We start from the raw sequence: 18,832 nt of genomic DNA, 5'->3' as shown, positions 1-18,832 counted from the left end.
GAGGAAGGAAATCCTACTCACCTGGTCCCCGGCGACGACCCCGGCATCTTCAGCTCCAGACGCGCTGCTCCCGGCTGGTACCCGCTCACGGACTGGAGAGACGCAGAGATTTTCATCTTCCGCGCCTCTCCTCAGACTGATTCTATTGGCCGCCTAGCGGCCAATCAGGAGCTTACTTTCTCGGCTCCTGATTGGCTGGTTACTTAGCCCCGCCTACCAGCCAATGATGGTCCGGGAAAACCCCCATGCTGGACCATCATTGGCTGGTAGGCGGGGCTAAGTCCCAGTCTGGGGGCGGAGCCCCAGATGTAAACAGAACACCGGACGGTGGGAAGAATGCTGCTGGGCACCCGGAGAAGCGCTGAAGACGTCCGGTGAGTATGAATTCTCTCCACAGGCACCCCAGTGGATTCTACTGGACAAGGGGACCGATCCTTCGTGGCAACATAGGAGAGTATTGGATGTATGGGCTCCGAATGTAATAAAGTTTTACTGTCAGTGTGTTTGTGTACTTTTTTAACTATTTGTACTACTGTGGGACTACAAGTCCCAGCGGGCCCTTTATTGCCCCACATGCTGGGACTTGTGGTTCTCCAAGTCCCTGCATGTGGTGCAGGCTTGCTGGGACTCATAGTTCCACAGCAATATACAATAGGATTTCAGCTATTTTTTACACCAATCATCAGCTCGATGCCCACAGCCCAGGGGCATCGAGGACAGCCCCAGGCTTCAGCATGGGCTGGTAAGTTCTGGAGGGGGGGACCCCTTCTTTGGGGGGGTCCCCACTCCCCCAGGACCCCTGCCCATGCTGACCGGTCAGAGGGCTGAATGCTTTGGCCGGGGGGACTTGTATAAAAAGTCTCCCCCCGGCTGTGGCATTAGCCTGCTGGCTGGTTGGGCCTGGTGCTGGTTCTTGAAATATGGGGGACCCCCAGTCATTTTGTCCCCCGTATTTTGGGAACTAGGACCGGCCCTTGAGCCTGGTGCTGGTTTTATAAAATGCACAGAACCCCGACTTGTTTGTTCCTGTGATTTTATGAAACCAGGACCGGCTCTTTCAGCCCGGGCTGGTTATGCTCTGGAGGGGGGACCCCACTCCGTTTTTTTCCCGTTTTTTTTTTTTAAACCTTTTTTTGGACAGAACCATGCACAGATCACAATGATCTGTGCATGGTTCTGTCAAATTCGCCAGCAAGAACCTGGTCTATTTTTTTTGCGATTTTTGGTAACCTTTACCAAAAATCGCACCCTATTACATGTGCGGGTTAGATGCTTTCCAATGGGAAAACATCTGGATGCGAATTGAAGTGTGACTAAAAATCACCACTTCAATATGTGCGATTTCGCGGGAAAAAATGAGATTTTTTGCCGCAAATCGCACCCTATAAAATATGCGATTTTCGGGGAAAAACGCAAAAAAAAAAAATCGTCACCCATTACATTTCGCCCCTGGTTTCTGTTTCATGGTAAATCAGATTAGAGGTTTACAATAAATTCAAGTATGTCCAGATTTGAGAAACTGCGCTTGAATTCCTGTTATTCAATTCTTTTTTTACCCATGCCATCAGGATGATTTTATTTATGACCTAAGAAAACCACCACTGTCAATAAGCGTAATTCATGTAAGTGCAGCCTTTTCAGAGTTTTCTAGCCATGAGTGATTTAACAAAATGTATTAAATCCACAATATCATTGGCACTTACTTTAGCGGGTAACAATTGCCATCCAATTATGGGTGTAGAGAACATATGAAGCACTGTACTGGTGTTCAGCACAGTCATTTTGCAAATCATTTAACATCTCTCCTGTTCTGTGTGATAATAAAACCTCCAATGCTTGGTGCTGCCAAATACTGTAAGGGCATAAAATATTTTAAAGTTGGAATAAATAGATCTTTTATCCCTAACAAACTCTGCCGAAAGTTATACATGTACAGTATTTGATAAATCACTGTGAATGTGGTAGAATGGATTTAATATTTGTTATGTATATAGTATTGAATCTTTAATTTTGGTCTTTTAATCATTTGAAATAATTCACATAATGTCAATTAACATAGTTACAGAATGAAGACACCGATCTTTTCATGCTCATATGCATCTTTCCCACTCTTGTTAGCTTTATTGTCACAGTGTGCCTTCTTAAATTTATTAAGTGATTAAAAATAATACAATGGCACCATTTAAAGAAAATCCACATTAAGGGCCTTCATTATATCAATAATACAGCTTTTATTTATTTGCCTTGTTGGTGCAATCATTTGCCAAAGCTCTCTGTCTAATGCAATGTATTTACAAGTAGCCACCATTGTCCTACAAGCCAGTAAGTACCAGTAGAAGAAATGCATTATCACTCGTCTACCCCCAACAGATTTTCTTTGACATGTTGGGATGAAGCCAGAATTTCTATCACTGCAGTGAGTAGTCGCATTATAATACAGTCATTAAAGTCACCTATTGATAGATAGATAGATAGATAGATAGATAGATAGATAGATAGATACAACTTTATTGTCATTATCCTAATTTAGGACAACAAAATTCAATTTAGCATCCATCCGTACACATACATATTATAGAAAACCAGGAGTCCATAACAATACAAGTTACGATTTTACAATAATTACTAAAAACCTATAAAACCCCCCTCCCACCTTTTTCCCTATTCAATTCAACAATAGCCCTGGGAAAAAAGCTATTCCTCAACCTAGCTGTCCTATTTCGCAGACACCTGAACCGCTTGCCTGATGGTAATAGCACAAATAAACCATTTGCTGGATGAGTCACATCTTTTAAAATATTATTTGCTCTACGTAAGCAACGCTTACTCTGAATCACCTCTGCCGATGGGAGTGTAATGCCTATTATACGTTGGGCAGATTTAATCACCCTCTGTATGAGTTTCCTTTCTGCAATGGTACAGTTCCCATACCATACCGATATACAACTGGTCAGGATACTCTCAACCGCACAACGATAAAAATTTACTAATATACGTTGTGACAGTTGATGTCTTTTCAACATCCTGAGAAAGAAAAGACGTTGATGAGCCTTCTTTACCAGGCATTTAATGTTAATTGACCAGGACAGGTCCTCAGAGATCTGGGTCCCCAGAAATTTGAAGCAAGGAACACGTTCTACACATGTACCATTAATTTCAATTGGCAAGATTGGGGTGGGCTTCCTCTTCCTGAAATCCACCACAATCTCCTTTGTTTTGCCGGCATTCAGAAAGAGATTATTTGCACCGCACCAATCTGCCAAATGCCGGATCTCGTTTCTGTACGCTAATTCATTACCGTTGTCAATCAGCCCAATTAACGTTGTATCGTCTGCAAATTTGATGATGGTATTAGAACTGTAGACCGGTTTGCAGTCTGATGTAAAAATGGAATAAAGGAATGGGCTCAATACACAGCCTTGCGGCACTCCAGTGTTCAGCCTAATCATTTCAGAGTTCACTGCACCTACCCTGACTACTTGAGGCCTATCACTTAAAAAATCCCCTATCCAATTGCATAAAGAACCCTCAATCCCCAACTCCACTAATTTCGAGACTAATCTAGTTGGCAGTACCGTATTAAACGCTGAACTGAAGTCAACAAACAACAGTCTAGCGTACATATTGCTGTTCTCCAGATGAGATAACACAGTATGGATTAGCAATGAAACCGCATCATCAATACTCCTATTGCTGCGGTAAGCAAACTGAAATGGATCTAGAGACGGAGAAAGACCAGCCTTCAGATGTACTAGCACCAACCGCTCAAAACACTTCATGATTATGGGTGTGAGGGCCACAGGGCGATAATCATTCAAACTCATCGGCCTGGAATTTTTTGGCACCGGGATGATGGTAGTACTTTTAAAGCAAGTGGGAACAGCCGACGCAGCTAAGGACATATTAAAAATGTCTGTAAAGACCCCCGCCAACTGCTCAGCACAAGCTCTCAGTACACGTCCCGGTATGCCATCAGGTCCCGCTGACTTGTTCACATTAATTTGACCAAGACCAGCGAGAACCTCTGCAGATGTTAACACAAGAGATTGACCAGAAGGAGGCATTCTAGCTATCCTATCATTATTGTCTCTATCGAACCGAGCATAGAATTGGTTCAACTCATTTAATGAGGAGACGTCTAAATGAAGGGATGAGCTAGCTTTATCCATATTGTAATTACTAATACCCCGAATGCCCTGCCACAAACGACGGGTATCAGCTTTTTCCAGATTATCCTCCAGCTTCGACTTATAACAGCGCTTAGCCTGGATAATGCCTTTCTTCAGGGCCGCTCTAGCTATACCATAAGCTTCAGCGACCCCTTTCCTAAAGGCGGTGTTACGTGCCCGTAACAGAAGCCGAACCTCCTTGTTCATCCACGGCTTCTCGTTCGGGTATACCGTTACCTTTTTCCAGGTGGTGACACCATCAATAGCGCTGCTAACATGGTCAAGCACAGAGGAAGCATACTGGTTTAAACTATTAACTACATTGGACCCCCAAGATCTAAATAAAGTCCAGTCAGTAAGTCCAAACTTCTCCTGTAACAATGCATCAGCTCCCGCAGGCCAAACCTTAATGTCCTTCACGGTTGGCTCTGTTCTATGTCGTAATGTAATATACTTTGGAGAGAGGAATAGAGATATATGGTCCGATTGACCCAGATGAGGGAGGGCAGACACTCTATATGCGTCTCGGATATTGGTGTAAACATGATCCAGGGTTCTGTCACCTCTTGTTTTACAAAAGACATGCTGATGGTACTTCGGCAGAACTGATTTTAAATTTGTATGGTTAAAATCACCAGCAGCTATGAATGCCGCCTCTGGATTGGCAGACATATGTTTATTAATGGATCCATACAGGCCCTCCATAGCCACACTTGCCGTGGCATCTGGGGGAATGTACACTGCTATAATGAAAATAGAGGTGAACTCCCGGGGCAAATAAAAGGGTCTGCATTTGATCATAAGGAATTCGAGGTCAGCTGAGCAGTGTCTCTCTGTTATAGCAAAGTCCTTGCACCAGTCATTGTTAATATATATGCATAAACCTCCTCCCTTAGACTTCCCAGCGTCAGTGGAGATTCTATCAGCCCTCATAACACAGCGATCAGGTAACATAATAGCACTATCAGGTATGCCATCACTTAGCCATGTTTCTGTGAAGATGGTAACATTACAGTCAGCAAATCTCTTACTGTGCCTGATGTTAAGTTGCAGCTCCTCCATTTTATTCCCCAGGGACCTCACATTAGCTAGGAAAATTGTAGGTAATGGAAGCCGAGAGGGCGCCTGCCTCAGCCTCTCTCGTACTCCCCCTCTCTTCCCCCTCCGCTGCTTCCTGTCCCGCCGCCTCCTCTGCCTGCTCTCCGGCCAGGTAGGATGTGTGACCTCCGGCTCCATAGCAACCGCCGGGTCACGCCAGGGAGCATCAGCCGTCCTCCCCTCCGCCATGCTACTGCTGCTGCGGACGCCGCTACGGACGCTGCTCTGGCTGCCCTGGATGCCTTCTCTCCACTTCGCTCCTATGCGAAGGACCTCAACTTGAGAGTAGACCAGACGGGTGGCTTCCACCCCGCCTAACAACCCCTGGACCACCAGGTAAATCAGTAATATGCTGCTCCAACGGAGACGCTGGGCCTCGCGATCTACTCGCGCCGCCATCTTAGATGCGCCATCTTATTGTATTGTTACATTGCAGCTGGTATTACGTGTATTTAGTCTAGACATTTTACACTATTTATGTGTCTAACAAAAAGGCAGTTCAAAACTGTGATTATACTTTATTTGGTGTTAAGTGCATTGCAATAGATTGAGCCATCTACTGCCATAGCATACCTCCTAGCATTGGGACATGAAGAGCCGATAGGGTAAGCCCACACCCAGGTCCTCCCTAGTCTGGCCACTTTGGGAAACCCTTTTATCTTCCTATTTGGTACCGAACACAGGTGTGGATCGTTTGGTCTACAAATAAATAAAAATAGCACAGTCATGTATATGGAATACACTGTGCATGTAATCTCTGTCACGCATAAGGTTCACACTGACAGACAGATTTTCCTCAGACATTGACAGCTGCCAATTTCTTTCTTTTGTATAACTAGTAAAAAGAAAATCTGTCATGAGTGTACAGGGAAATGCTAGTTATCTTGCTCTGCCTTCCAATGACACATGCTGTTAAACCAAATACTGGCACATTGAAAAGCAGGAGCCATGGGGAGTAACAGCAATTGTTCCAATTCTGTCTTCATTTATACTTGGGAAGTTTTCAGCTGGATTACTGCCAGACATGATAATTCATTAGAGATGCAAAAATCAAATATTAGAGCTTTTATTACTTTGGTTTCTTTTCCACGATGACGACAAAAAACATGAATGCAATGATAATTGATTTATTGTTTTCATGTGTATTGATGTTTCCATATACTGTAGGGCCCTGCTCATATGTAGGTTAGATTCCAGCTCCCTAACAAAAACAGAGCATTGCCTTTTTAATCATAAATGCAGCAATGGGCATAAAAATGATATACCGTCTGAAAATAGACCAAATCTGCAATGACTTAGAAGTGATCACCTTATTGGTCACTTCACTGCTATATCTGGACCAATTGTGTGCTATTGCACATGGGCGGTTCATATTATTATAATAATAAGAATTCTACAGTACATAATACATTACAGAAACAATGAAGTACAAAAAAGCATTTCACAGTGGGGTCCTCTATGAAACGTGCTGCCCATGTAGTTCAAGAGTCGAAGCTGAATGACTGACCACTAGTTGAGTTCTAGGTTCTTCTAAAAGTCCTTCATCTACATATCACAGTAATCAAGCAGGGCAGTATGGAATCAGAAGCTGTCTCCCACACCTTAGGCCCAGTGGTGTAGCATGAAGCCATAGCACCCGGAGCAAGCTCCTGTCACGGCGCCCCCCCTTCATATTTTCATGCGTGGTACCAGCGCCCAGGGGCAAACGCAGGAATTTTATAGGGGGGTTTCCATATATATGTGTGTAATTATATATATATATATATATATATATATATATATATATATATCTTGAACGGGTTGCCGGCACTCAGCTCCAAAATATCCTCTTAATGGGCCCTGTGCCCTCGGTAAAGGCCCAAGCAGGGTCAGATACATACGGTGGATGGCTGCGGCACTGGGGACTTCATTCAAATGAAACAAACAGACAGACAGAAAAGCTTGTCTGTTTGTTTCATTTGAATGAAGTCCCCAGTGCCGCGGCCATCCACCGTATATGTGTATATATAGCAATGATCTGTGGTGGGGAAGACGTGGCTCATAATCCTTCCCAAAGGAGGGAATACAGGCAAGGGTCAGGTAAGTATACTCAACTTCCCCCTAAGCAGCCTAACCCTAACCCTCCCCCCTGCAAGCTATCCCTCCCTAACTGCTAGTACTTAACCCTAATGCCACACTGTCTAATCCCTAGCCCTCTTTTAAGTTCCTAAACCTCCTCTCCCCACAGCCTAGATCCAAGATCATATTAGTTTTTAAAAATTAAAGGGTCATTGTTTTTTGCATAAGTCACTTTTTAATATTATCAGGTGCACAACATAATTTATTTATACATACCCAACACACAGCATAGATAGATACATACACACACACACACACACACATAGATACATGCATACATACATACATACATACATACATACATGCATAAGACATATACACACATACACAACACACCAGACATACACACAAGACACACAGCATGATGCATACATAACACACATCATACATACACACAACATACATACATACATACATACATACATACATACACACACAGCACACATATATGATACACACACAGGGCCGGCGCTGGCCGCTCAGCAGCTCCTGCAAAGCAGGGAGGCGCCATGGTGAAAAGGCGCACTCTCCCTGCTCTGCTGCTAAAGCTGCCAGCCCGGCCCCTCGCCTTCACTGTCTGCCTGCATGCCGCCCGCAGCGCTTGTCTGACAGCGCCGGGCAGCAGTGTGGAGAGTAGATGACTGAGAGATGGATGCTGCTCCCTGCGCCGGGTGCGCCCCGCTGTGTGCGCACACAAACCCTCCGAGTCCAAATCCTACAAAGTCCGCCTCCTCCTCCTGCCTCTATGCATAGGCGTGCGCACGGGGGGTGCACAGGCACCTCCTAATGTCCCCCCTCACGCTTGCACACACACAGTACCAGCGGCAGCGGTGGCTCTCCTCATGCCCATGGTGACATTCAGGCTCTCCCTGTGCTTTGCACACAGCTAGAAACCGGAAGTTCGGGTGCAGCAGCAGAACTTACGGTGATCGGGGCTCTGGAGCCCATCATTAGCATGTGGCGGGAACGGACTGGTAAGCAGTGACGCCGGTACCCTGCACCCTCAGTAGTCTGCTTCCAATTGCTGCGGCGCGGATCCCCTTTCACTCCTCCACTGACTTATGCAGAAGCATATTTGCACCAGAGCAACTGTAATGGACACCATGAGCCCGGAACCGCTGACAGGATTATTTAATAGAGCCTATGGTAGCCTTTATTAAATAACCCTGTTGGCGGTGCCGGGCTCATGGTGTCCATTACAGTTGCTATGCCGTATAAACGCTCTACTATTACATGTGCCGATGCTGCATGGATCTCCCCCGTGCCCCCCATACACTGTCACAGTGTGCTGCAATTGACATGCCATTGCTGCCCATTAGCCATGAGAGAGGAGCCATGAAGATAGGACGCGGTGCTGCCCATTAGCTCAGGTGAGCTGATTCAGGATGGGACAGGGAAGAAAGAGGGGGAGGGAGAGCTGGGTGTGCAATTGGTAGTGGTCGCTCTCTGTCTGAATGGAGAAGGGTGGGGTGGGAGGGTGCTATTATTTGGAGTATATATACACGGGCATTTTGTTACTTTATTTTTGCTTAGTGCTGTGTGACACTGTGTCTGCCCTCCTTTCTCTTTGACACTTTCTCTTCCTCTCTCCCTCTCTCTGTTCCTTATGCTTTTATCCTTCTCTCTGACACATTTTCTCCTTACCTGACATTTTCTCTCTCTTCCCCTCCCTGACACTGTCTCTACCTCTCTTTTACTGACACTGTCTTTCCCCTCACTCTGTCTGTCTGTCTCTCTCCCTGACACTGTCCCTCTCATTTTTCTACCACCCCATCTCTCTTTCCATGACACCCACTCTATTCCTCTCTCTCACTCCCCTCGTTCTCTCTTTTGCTCCTTTAAGGGGCGTTGTAGCCCACCACTCTCTGCCCGTCCACTGTCCCCACCCGGCACTTATGTGGCATAATAACTTGGCATGTGTTCTAATGCGGAATTGGCATTACAGTGTGTGGTATAATGTGCAACTGGATTTATGGTGTGTGGCATATGATGTAATGGGCATTACAGCATTTGGCATACTATGTAATGTGCATTACGGTGTTACGGTATAATGTGTAATAGGCATTACGGAGTGTGGCATAAAGTTTCATAGGCATTATGGATTGTGACCTAATGTGTAATGGGCATTACGGAGTGTGGCATAATGTGTAATGGGCATTTTGATGTAAATTTTTGTCCCTGTTTCTACTGTGTGTATATGGGGGGGGGGCATATTATGAAGCCCATATACATAAATAAGTCACCATCTGTTTAGTTTGTATTGATGCCCAGTAGGTGGTGGTAGACACACCCAGTAGGCGGTGATAGACATGCCCCTCCAATGGTGCACCCCCTAATAAAATGGGCTGCGCACACCTATGCCTCTATGTATAACAGCAAAGACAAGTGCGGTCACGTGACATGACTCACGGCGGTGCCTGGCTGTTTCCACCCCGCACCAGTCTCCTAGTACAGCCTGCGCAGTGCGACGCGCTCGCTCGGATTCAATTTGTATTTATTTATAATATATGCTACTACTGTACTGACTGTGTTAGTTAGCTACTGGCTGCCGCAGCCTGTCAAATATTATGACAGACAGCCAGCGGCACCAGCAGCTCCCCTCACTCACTGACACAATGCCTGATGTCATCATGGCCGCCCCCTACCCATTGCTCCCCAGGCTGTCAATCAAATGAGCAGCACTGCAGAGCCTTCCAACTTCTAGAAAGTGTCACTACTATGGTGGGCATTGTGTACATAGGTTATTACAGTGTAGCGTCTTTTAAAAAAATGGGTACTACTGTGTGTGGTAATAATGTAGACTGCTTTGTGGTGTGAAAGAGATTGCGCTACTGTGTGGTGTAATATGAAATGTGGGTACTAGTGTGGCCATGCTACTTGTGAGAGCAAGCACTTTTTCTGGCGTGCGTGCCAAGAGGTATTTGAGGGCGCAAATTTTTTTTTCACAGGAGGGCACCAAACACCCTAGAACCGGCCCTGTACACACAGCATATATACATACATAGCTTACAAATAAGCATACACAAACAACATAAACTAAGCACATACCAGCAGATGAGGACAGGATGAGATCTGGTTTCTGTAGCTGCTGCTCAGTAGCTCTCTCCCTGCTGTGTCACCCGGAAATGAACTCACTGCAGAGAGGAGCAGCAGTCAGCTGTTCTCTCACAGTGTATATGTGCCGCGCAGGTGTCCTCAGCCCAGCCTGTCTCCGGGGGGGGGGGGGGGGCCTAAGAGGCAGGGGGGCTTGGGGTGAGTACCCCCTGGGCTCCCCCTTTATCCATGTCTGAGCACAGCCAGTCAGTGTTATAGACACTCCGCATCAGGTGGTTTGCTAAAGGAAGCCACCTGACGCTGAAGCACTGGCAGCCGTACAGTCAGGCAGTAGCCGGGCTGAGCTTTGATGACTTCCACTGTGGGTAAGCTGCCTGCAGCTGCGATGAAAGCCAGCGCTAGCTCAGTGTCTAGAATAACACTGACTGGCTGCGCTGGGTTTAATAGACAGAATGGGACTTTCAGGGGGCTGCAGGCAGCAACAACATTAATTGAAATCCCCTGTGTGCGCCAATGCGAGGTGCCGCCGCCCGGAGCTCAAGCTCCGCTGGCTCCACCTTAGCTACGCCTCTGCTTAGGCCCTGGTCATGTAGGGCTTTGAAAGTCTGTCTTACAGACAGACATCAGAGAGAGTCAGAGAGGATAATGGATGTTACGTGGCTGGAACACGGCTGGTTGGTTGACATCCTGGCAGCTGAGTTTTCTATTAGCTGTAAGCAGTGTGATTCTTTTAATATCCAACGTAAAAGGCAATGCAATAGTCTATTTCAGATTATACAAATGCATTTTTGACCTGTGGCAGGTATTCAGAGAAAATAAAGCGTTTTATTTGACTTGAGTGTGGCTGAAACATTTTTGATTGTGGCTTGACACTCAAACATAAGATTCCACGCATTATTAATGTTTTGTCATTCTGAACACCCCAGTGTAAGTCCAGTTGGTTGGCTATGCTGCAGTTCTATACTTTGATGTTGATGTCCTATTATAATGACCTCTGTTTTATTGGGATTCAGTCACAGCCAACATTTAGGATTGTTATTGGAATCCCAGTACCCAGAGCAAAGTGTAGGTTACAGCTGTGGATTTTCTACATATCTGTGGTAGACCAGGATATGGCATCTGAATATTTCACCCAGTGCTAGCATGTATACTACAAAAATTTGACTATGTGCAATGGCCATTGGCAGGAAAGGTTCTGGAGGTTCTGAAACCTACCCTGGTAAATTTTACAAGGTCAACAATGCGATCAAAAATGGAAGGCCCTCAAAAGATATCAGAGTTACCTGCTTTATGTCCTCCTTCATAGATTGGGGTGATACTTTTGAGAGATGTGTGCTTTTACTGGATATTCCACAAATATAGAATTTAATTAGGCCCCTAAAGCAAATCATTTCTAATGTGGAATTTAAAGTACGGTAATGATAATTGCCTTCCGTGAATTCATTTAGATAGCAATGTAACAGGACAGTAACTTAGGGAGGTGAGCAGTGCAGCTGTACAGGGAACATGACCAAGGGGGCAATACTCTCACACCCCATGGCACAGCATTTGCCTCACAGCACACCTTGAATGGTACCTAAAGAGCCACCTGGAACATTGTTATGGTGCTCCAGTGGCAGCTGCATAGGGGACACTGGGAATTAAGGGGCAGATGTATTAAGCCTGGTGAATAGATAAACTGGAGATAAAGTGGAAGGAGATAACGCACCAGCCAATCAGATCCCAACTGTCATATTTCATATACAGCTGATTGGCTGGTGCGTTATCTCTTCCATGTTATCTCCACTTTATCTCCAGTTTATCTCTTCTCCAGGCTTAATACATCTGCCCCCATGTCCCTTCCTTCCACACCCAGTGTGTTTGGATTAAATGCTTGCAAGCCTTTGGCATGTTCTTGTACAAAGGTGGATGTGGCCTCGCAGGTAATGGGGCATGGCTCCATGAGTAGGGAGCTTTTACAGTCATTTATTTTATTGCATACAGAAGGTTGGCCATTTAAGGACATTGGTGGGGAAATTTACTAAGATGTAAGTTGTATTTCACATGGGATGTTGCTATGGGTCTTTCATTTCCTCCCATTATAATCAGCAAGGGGCTTTTTGTAGTAGACTCACAGAGGAGATCTGGCACAGTAAATTGCAGCTGTATCTCATTATGCATATATACAATATGTAGTGATAAGTAATAAGTTACCCCTTGGACCTCTTACCAAGAAAATAAATGCCAAAGCAATTTATTAAACATCACTATGGGGCACTCTATGTTGTTTAGGTATCTTGTGTATACAGGGGTGTGGGGAAATGTATGAAGCAATGAAAAGGAAGGAGACGTTGCACATGGCAACCAATCAGCTTTGCGTTAGCACTTATCAATTGCATTCTATAAAACTATAGGTTGAATCTGATCAATTGCATAGACCATTTCCCACTGACTCAATTCTCCACTCTTTTCACTGCTTCATACATCTCCCTGTGTATTCTTCATTTCAGACAACACAGTGATGAATTTCTTTCATGGAAAAGATTTAATATGCACTGAAAAAAAAAACCATAAGCTGTAAAACATTTTCCAAATGATCAACTTGAACTCTTCACTGTACGTGATGAGTACATGCCGATTCTCTTCCAATATTGTATTGCTATAGGGAAATCTTAATTAGCTCCCGCTCTATCACAGTATTAGAAACTGTGAAATGTATTTAAAGGCATCAAGCCGGTGTCTGTGCACATCCTCCCTGATCAGCTGCATTGCCTCAGCACACTGTAGTTGCTTTGACGACGTGTCCTGTCTCTCTGAGATTGGGTCTCGACCAGACGACTGGATCCCAGAGTGTAAGATATGCTGCAAAAAATCAGTTTCATTCAATACATGTTGTTCAATGTGTGCATCCAGAAATGTTTAAATGATATTTTTTAAATAAGTATTTCTATTTCCTTTTTATTTTGTCAAGGTACTTTAGGTGTATTGAGGTATGAGATGTGTTTAATACTTTGATTAAGGGAATTATTGGGGTTGATTGAGCCTCGTAATGACAGTTTCTTCTCTTGGTTTTATTTGACATTCACAATGTGAGAGCATATTGTGATAATAAGCGTGCCCATTGATGTGGAAATGTGCGCACTGCATTGTACTCAATTAGCAGTGCCTTACCGATATGAGAGATCAGATGTGTCAGCTGAAACCGAAGCTCTAGGTGAATAATTACAATTTAATTCTACAAATAAATGTTTAACTATTTCACAGCCAAACTGTGGTATATAATACCATATAAAGCATATTGATTTATTATAGACACAATTGTAAACTGTAACATTTGATTTGTTTTCATGTAGTAGGGTATATTTAAAAAGTATGAGACACGGTTTGTATAATATGCAGTAATGCATACACTATTACCTTTATGCTGTTTCTGTGACATGTATTCCTTTGTCACCTGCTATCTCATTAATCCCAAATATTGCTGTACTGTGTTAGATGCAATATGTGCATGTAAGACGTAGTTGCGCAATTTGTTCTTTCTCTGCATGGGCCATATTTATCAAGCTCTAAAAAGTGATAAAGTGGAGAGTGATAAACAACCAACCAATCAGCTCCTACCTGTCATTTTTCAAACCCAGCCTGTAACAAGGTAAGTGGGAGCTGACTGGCTGGCTATTTATCACTCTCCATTTTATCACTTTCTGGTGCTCGATACATCTGGCCCCAAAAATCTAAGTCACAGTGTGCATACCTTCAGAGTCCATGTGTACAATGTCGCAATTGCGATTAACTCTAAAATGTCTTCAGAATGTATGAGGGGAAGCTGGCCAGTGGCTGGGAAGTGACACACAGAGATGGTCTGTGTTATGGGAATGTCGCAGGAGTGCCTCTGAAGTGGTTGAGTACTCCTAATCACTTTGTTGGGGACCATATACTGACAGACTTCTACATTGAGCAAGGGGCCTTTACACACGTTGTTATGGTGTAAATAAGCATCACATATTGGCTTAAGCTGCTCTACTATCTGAGCTGCCTACCTAGGAACTGTCAGAATGCATTGATGTGGCCATTGGATAAAGCTTTAAACCTTTAACAAAACTGGGAGTTATCCTTGGTATCCACAATGGTATAGAATCTAGTTTGAAGCCATCCAGACACATCCTCAATCTCATTTAAAAAAATAATGCATTATAAAATATTTGAAAAATGTAATACTACTCTCTGATAACAGAATACCTACAGGAAAAGGTGGATGTGACTGCGCTATATACAGTAGTATGCAATTCAATGCAATGTAACAATAGCATGAATATATAATTCATTAAATTACAAATAACAAACCGTTAAAATACTACATATATTGATGCATATAGCGTATTCCCCTAGTTGGTAGATCATCCCACAGTTGCACTACAAAGTTCAAGGTGTGTCCATTGTGATTTTGCCCTATTATAAATGTTGGTCAACTGACTTATGTCAAATAAGGAGATATTGGAGCGATATGTAATATCCAGTAGCTGCTAGAGGTGTTATCCCGAGGATTATATGTATACTCACCATAAGGGATCAAAACATTGGTGGTGCTTTGTTCCGGTATAAAGCTCCCTACTGAATGTACAATTCTTATAAAGTACTAAGCTTTACTGCAGTTGATACCAAGAGTCCTACATTATTGTAAAACTACTTTCCCCAATGCTCATATAGTTAAGTACATTTTTGTAATTTTTTTGGGTCAGAAAATGGATAATTGTAGAAAAGTTGATTTTACTGCTCATTGCATTTATATTGATAATGGGTGAGCTCCTTTCTTGAGCTATTTCTCTATTTCTGCCAACTTTAAATTATCCCTCTTACTTATGGATAGTATAGACACAAATATGTCTCAAAATTTAAGAAGGATTTCCTTTGTGCTGTTTGCTAAGGTATTTAATTTTGTCAATCGTTTTTTTTTTTTTTCCTCTTTGTAGGTGATGTCATTGTCTATATTAATGAAGTATGTGTCCTTGGGCACACGCATGCAGATGTGGTAAAACTCTTCCAGTCCGTTCCCATTGGTCAAAGTGTCAACTTGGTGCTGTGTCGAGGATATCCCTTGCCCTACGACCCTGAAGATCCTGCAAGCAGCTTGGTTTCTCCTATGGCAGTAATAGAAAGGCCTCCAGTGGTGGTGAATGGAAGAAATAACTATGAAACCTATTTGGAATACATTTCTAGGACGTCTCAATCTGTTCCAGATGTAGCAGAACGACCATTGCCTTCTTTGCACTCCATCCCAGCAGATAGCCAGCTTGAAAATACATTTCCACCACCTCCACCTGCACATGATGATAATGTATCTATGGCTTCTTCTGGAGCCACCCAAGCAGAACTCATGACCTTAACCATTGTGAAAGGGGCACAGGGCTTTGGCTTCACAATAGCAGACAGTCCAACAGGACAGAGAGTGAAGCAAATTCTAGACGTTCAGGGATGCCCTGGTTTATTTGAAGGGGACCTTATAGTCGAGATCAACCAGCAGAATGTACAGAGCTTGAACCATTTAGAAGTAGTGGAGTTACTAAAAGAATGTCCTGTGGGAAATGAGACTTCTTTGGTAATTCATAGAGGAGGTAAGTCAAAGAAAACATTAAATATCCGTAAACATCTATCAATGACACTGCAGAAGTAGTGATGATTTCATATTTCTTATGCAGAATGAAGCTGCAGTGGAAAGTATTGTTGGTTAATTATACTAATATTGTTTAGTTTATATTACTGCTTTGTAATTTAATCCACATACTTTGAACTGATGATCAATGAGTGCCGGTGCCTTGCTCAAGTCTCAACGATGATGTGGTAATAGCAACAATTGTGCTGAAGTCCTCCATTAATCAATTCATTCTGTTCAAATAAAAAAAAAAAGCAACGCAGGTAATCCTGGTGAAATCAGTCATGTCCAATGGTATGAAAGACTTCAAAGTATGTTCCATAGAGATACATAAATTCACATTTGTATCACAGTTGCATATATGTTTAACAATGTACTTATTGTAGAATTACATTTGTCAATCATTATTTCCAGTCATTTTTGGCAAGATTACTGCTAAAAATAAGGGCGATGCTTCGTTACTTCCATAATAGCCTGCTCAGCCAAAGACACAGGATTACTATTATTTAAATTGACCAAACATGAGGATTATCAGATTGTATTTGACCATTCAGAAATGAACCAAGTGTCAGGATCACTCCTGGTATCATTGGATCTATTAGTGCAGTCTACTGTAGACATAAGAGGCTCATAGCAGTTATCTTCCTCAATAATGGCTGCAGCATCCCAGACCAGCTTATCAGCAGTACAGTATGTCTGTGTGATGATCTTTCCTTCTCAACAAAAAAGCTTTTTGAAATCCATTGCCTTATGTATAAGGATACATTATCAGTGGCGTGCGGTGGGGTGAGGCAAGGCCTTTCCTGTCACACTAACGTATATGCCAGAGTTTTGAATTTATAAAGTATGTCAAAAATACAAAAAATATATTAAAAAATTTGGTACTTGTGTATTATCACGGCTCCCACGATTTCCATCTTATGGGATCTTATACAATTTAAAATTGTATACCATTGTATATGGCATACAATGGCATACGATGAGATGAGATGAGATTTTAAATTGTATAAGCACACTAATGGGTGCTTTCAAGGTCAATTGGCCCCCCTATAAGATTTTTAATTGTATAAGCACCCTAATGGGTGCTTACAAGCGTGGTGAGCGGACGCGTAATACTTTACATGTATTACGCGTCCCCTCGCGGGGGTCGCTGCACTCGCCACGCTTCGGGCTCGGTGGCTCGCTGCACTCGCCACACTATATAAAATCAACTCCACGCCGACATGGATAGTGGGGGTATGAAAAGGTCGGAGGACGCGTACAGACGCCGCTCGCCACGCTTCGGGTTGGCGTTGATAGTGGGGGTGGCGTGGGGGTGCATTTAACATTGTAAGCACCCATTAGGGTGCTTATACAATTAAAAATCTTATAGGGGGGCCAATTGACCTTGAAAGCACCCATTAGTGTGCTTATACAATTTAAAATCTCATCTCATCGTATGCCATATACAATGGTATACAATTTTAAATTGTATAAGATCGGGTCCCATCGCAGCACATCTCATCTCATTGCATACCATCTTAAGCCTTATGGTATGCAATGAGATGGGATGAGATGGGAGCCGTTTAATACACAAGTACCAAAAATTCTTATGGTTATTATTCTAATCATTTTTATATTCAAAACCCTGGAGAAAAAAAGTCTATGGCAGGTGAGGCAGTGCCTCACCCGGCTACCTTTTCTGCACATCTCTTATCAAAACTTGTTGAATCTCCAGCAATGTATACTGCTACACATGTGTATAATGGCGGCATGTACCCCATGGCTCATATATTGTGTGCATATCTGGCTCTGGTACTTGCCAGGTACTCCACCGCCATTTACCTCACTGCACGTCCCTGGACATTATATATTAATTTGCAACCAGGTAATTTCTGTTCTAATTATATATAGAAATAAAATGTTACGTTGGGAACTTACAAATTTCCTTTCTGTTACTGTATGGTTTTTAATATCATTTTTATCACAGAGAATTAATAGATCAAACTAATGTTGAACCTATTAAAATGCAATTTCCCACTAATTTGTAACATTGTATTTCTGACTAATCTGGTAATCAGAGTAATTATGAAAATTTATTGTAGTCTCTGAAGGAAACCTGATTTTCAGCAAAGATACTGTATGCCTGGAAATACAAGATAGATTTTTTTTATTTCTGAATGAGGTTATTACTGTTAAGCTGCAGTTCATATTGTTATACATGGGAAAAACCAGGACCTGCGTAAGCAACTCTCCTGGTGAAAAAGCAAAACATGTTCTTACCTTAGCAGATGGGAGGTGGGTGTGTTATCTTCAGCTCTTCAGAATGGTAGTTTTAGTGCAGTGGTTCTCAACCTCTGTCCTCAGGGACCCCCAACAGTGCACGTTTTGCAGGTCTCTTTAAAAGATCACAAGTGCAGCTAATTATTTCACCTGTGATTTTGTGCCAGTGAGTAATTAGTGCACCTGTGTATCTGTGAGGTGACCTGGAGGACGTGCATTGTTGGGGGTCCCTGAGGACCGAGGTTGAGAACCACTGGTTTAGTGCATGGGTTTGACATCATAGCCATTGGCCACAGAATGACACGGAAAACCCTTTCCCACCTTAATCCAACATGGGTTTTTTATTACAGTTCAAACCTAGGACAAACCCCAATCACACCATAGTTGCAACCAGGGTTATTACCAGGTTGGCCTTGTTTATACTGCAACTTTGGGACCATTCTCCACTGCGCCATGACCCAGGTTGATGTGAAGATAACGCAGATATTATTATTATTATTATTAT

General features: G+C 43.2%; 1 protein-coding gene across 10 annotated transcripts in view; it reads left to right on the top strand.

Moving 5' to 3' along the window:
• MAGI2 (membrane associated guanylate kinase, WW and PDZ domain containing 2) overlaps positions 1–18,832 on the top strand; it is an 838,547-nt gene that overhangs the window by 679,477 nt on the left and 140,238 nt on the right. For all 10 annotated transcript variants that reach the window (XM_083183055.1, XM_083183056.1, XM_083183054.1 and 7 more), the window contains one exon: positions 15,386–16,027. In XM_083183055.1, the coding sequence (XP_083039181.1) occupies positions 15,386–16,027 (642 nt within the window). The remainder of the gene's footprint in view (positions 1–15,385; positions 16,028–18,832) is intronic.

Source organism: Crinia signifera, chromosome 4 (genome assembly GCF_055691185.1).
Source record: "Crinia signifera chromosome 4, ASM5569118v1, whole genome shotgun sequence".
Classification (NCBI taxonomy): domain Eukaryota; kingdom Metazoa; phylum Chordata; class Amphibia; order Anura; family Myobatrachidae; genus Crinia; species Crinia signifera.
This window is presented reverse-complemented; position numbering and strand designations above follow the sequence as displayed.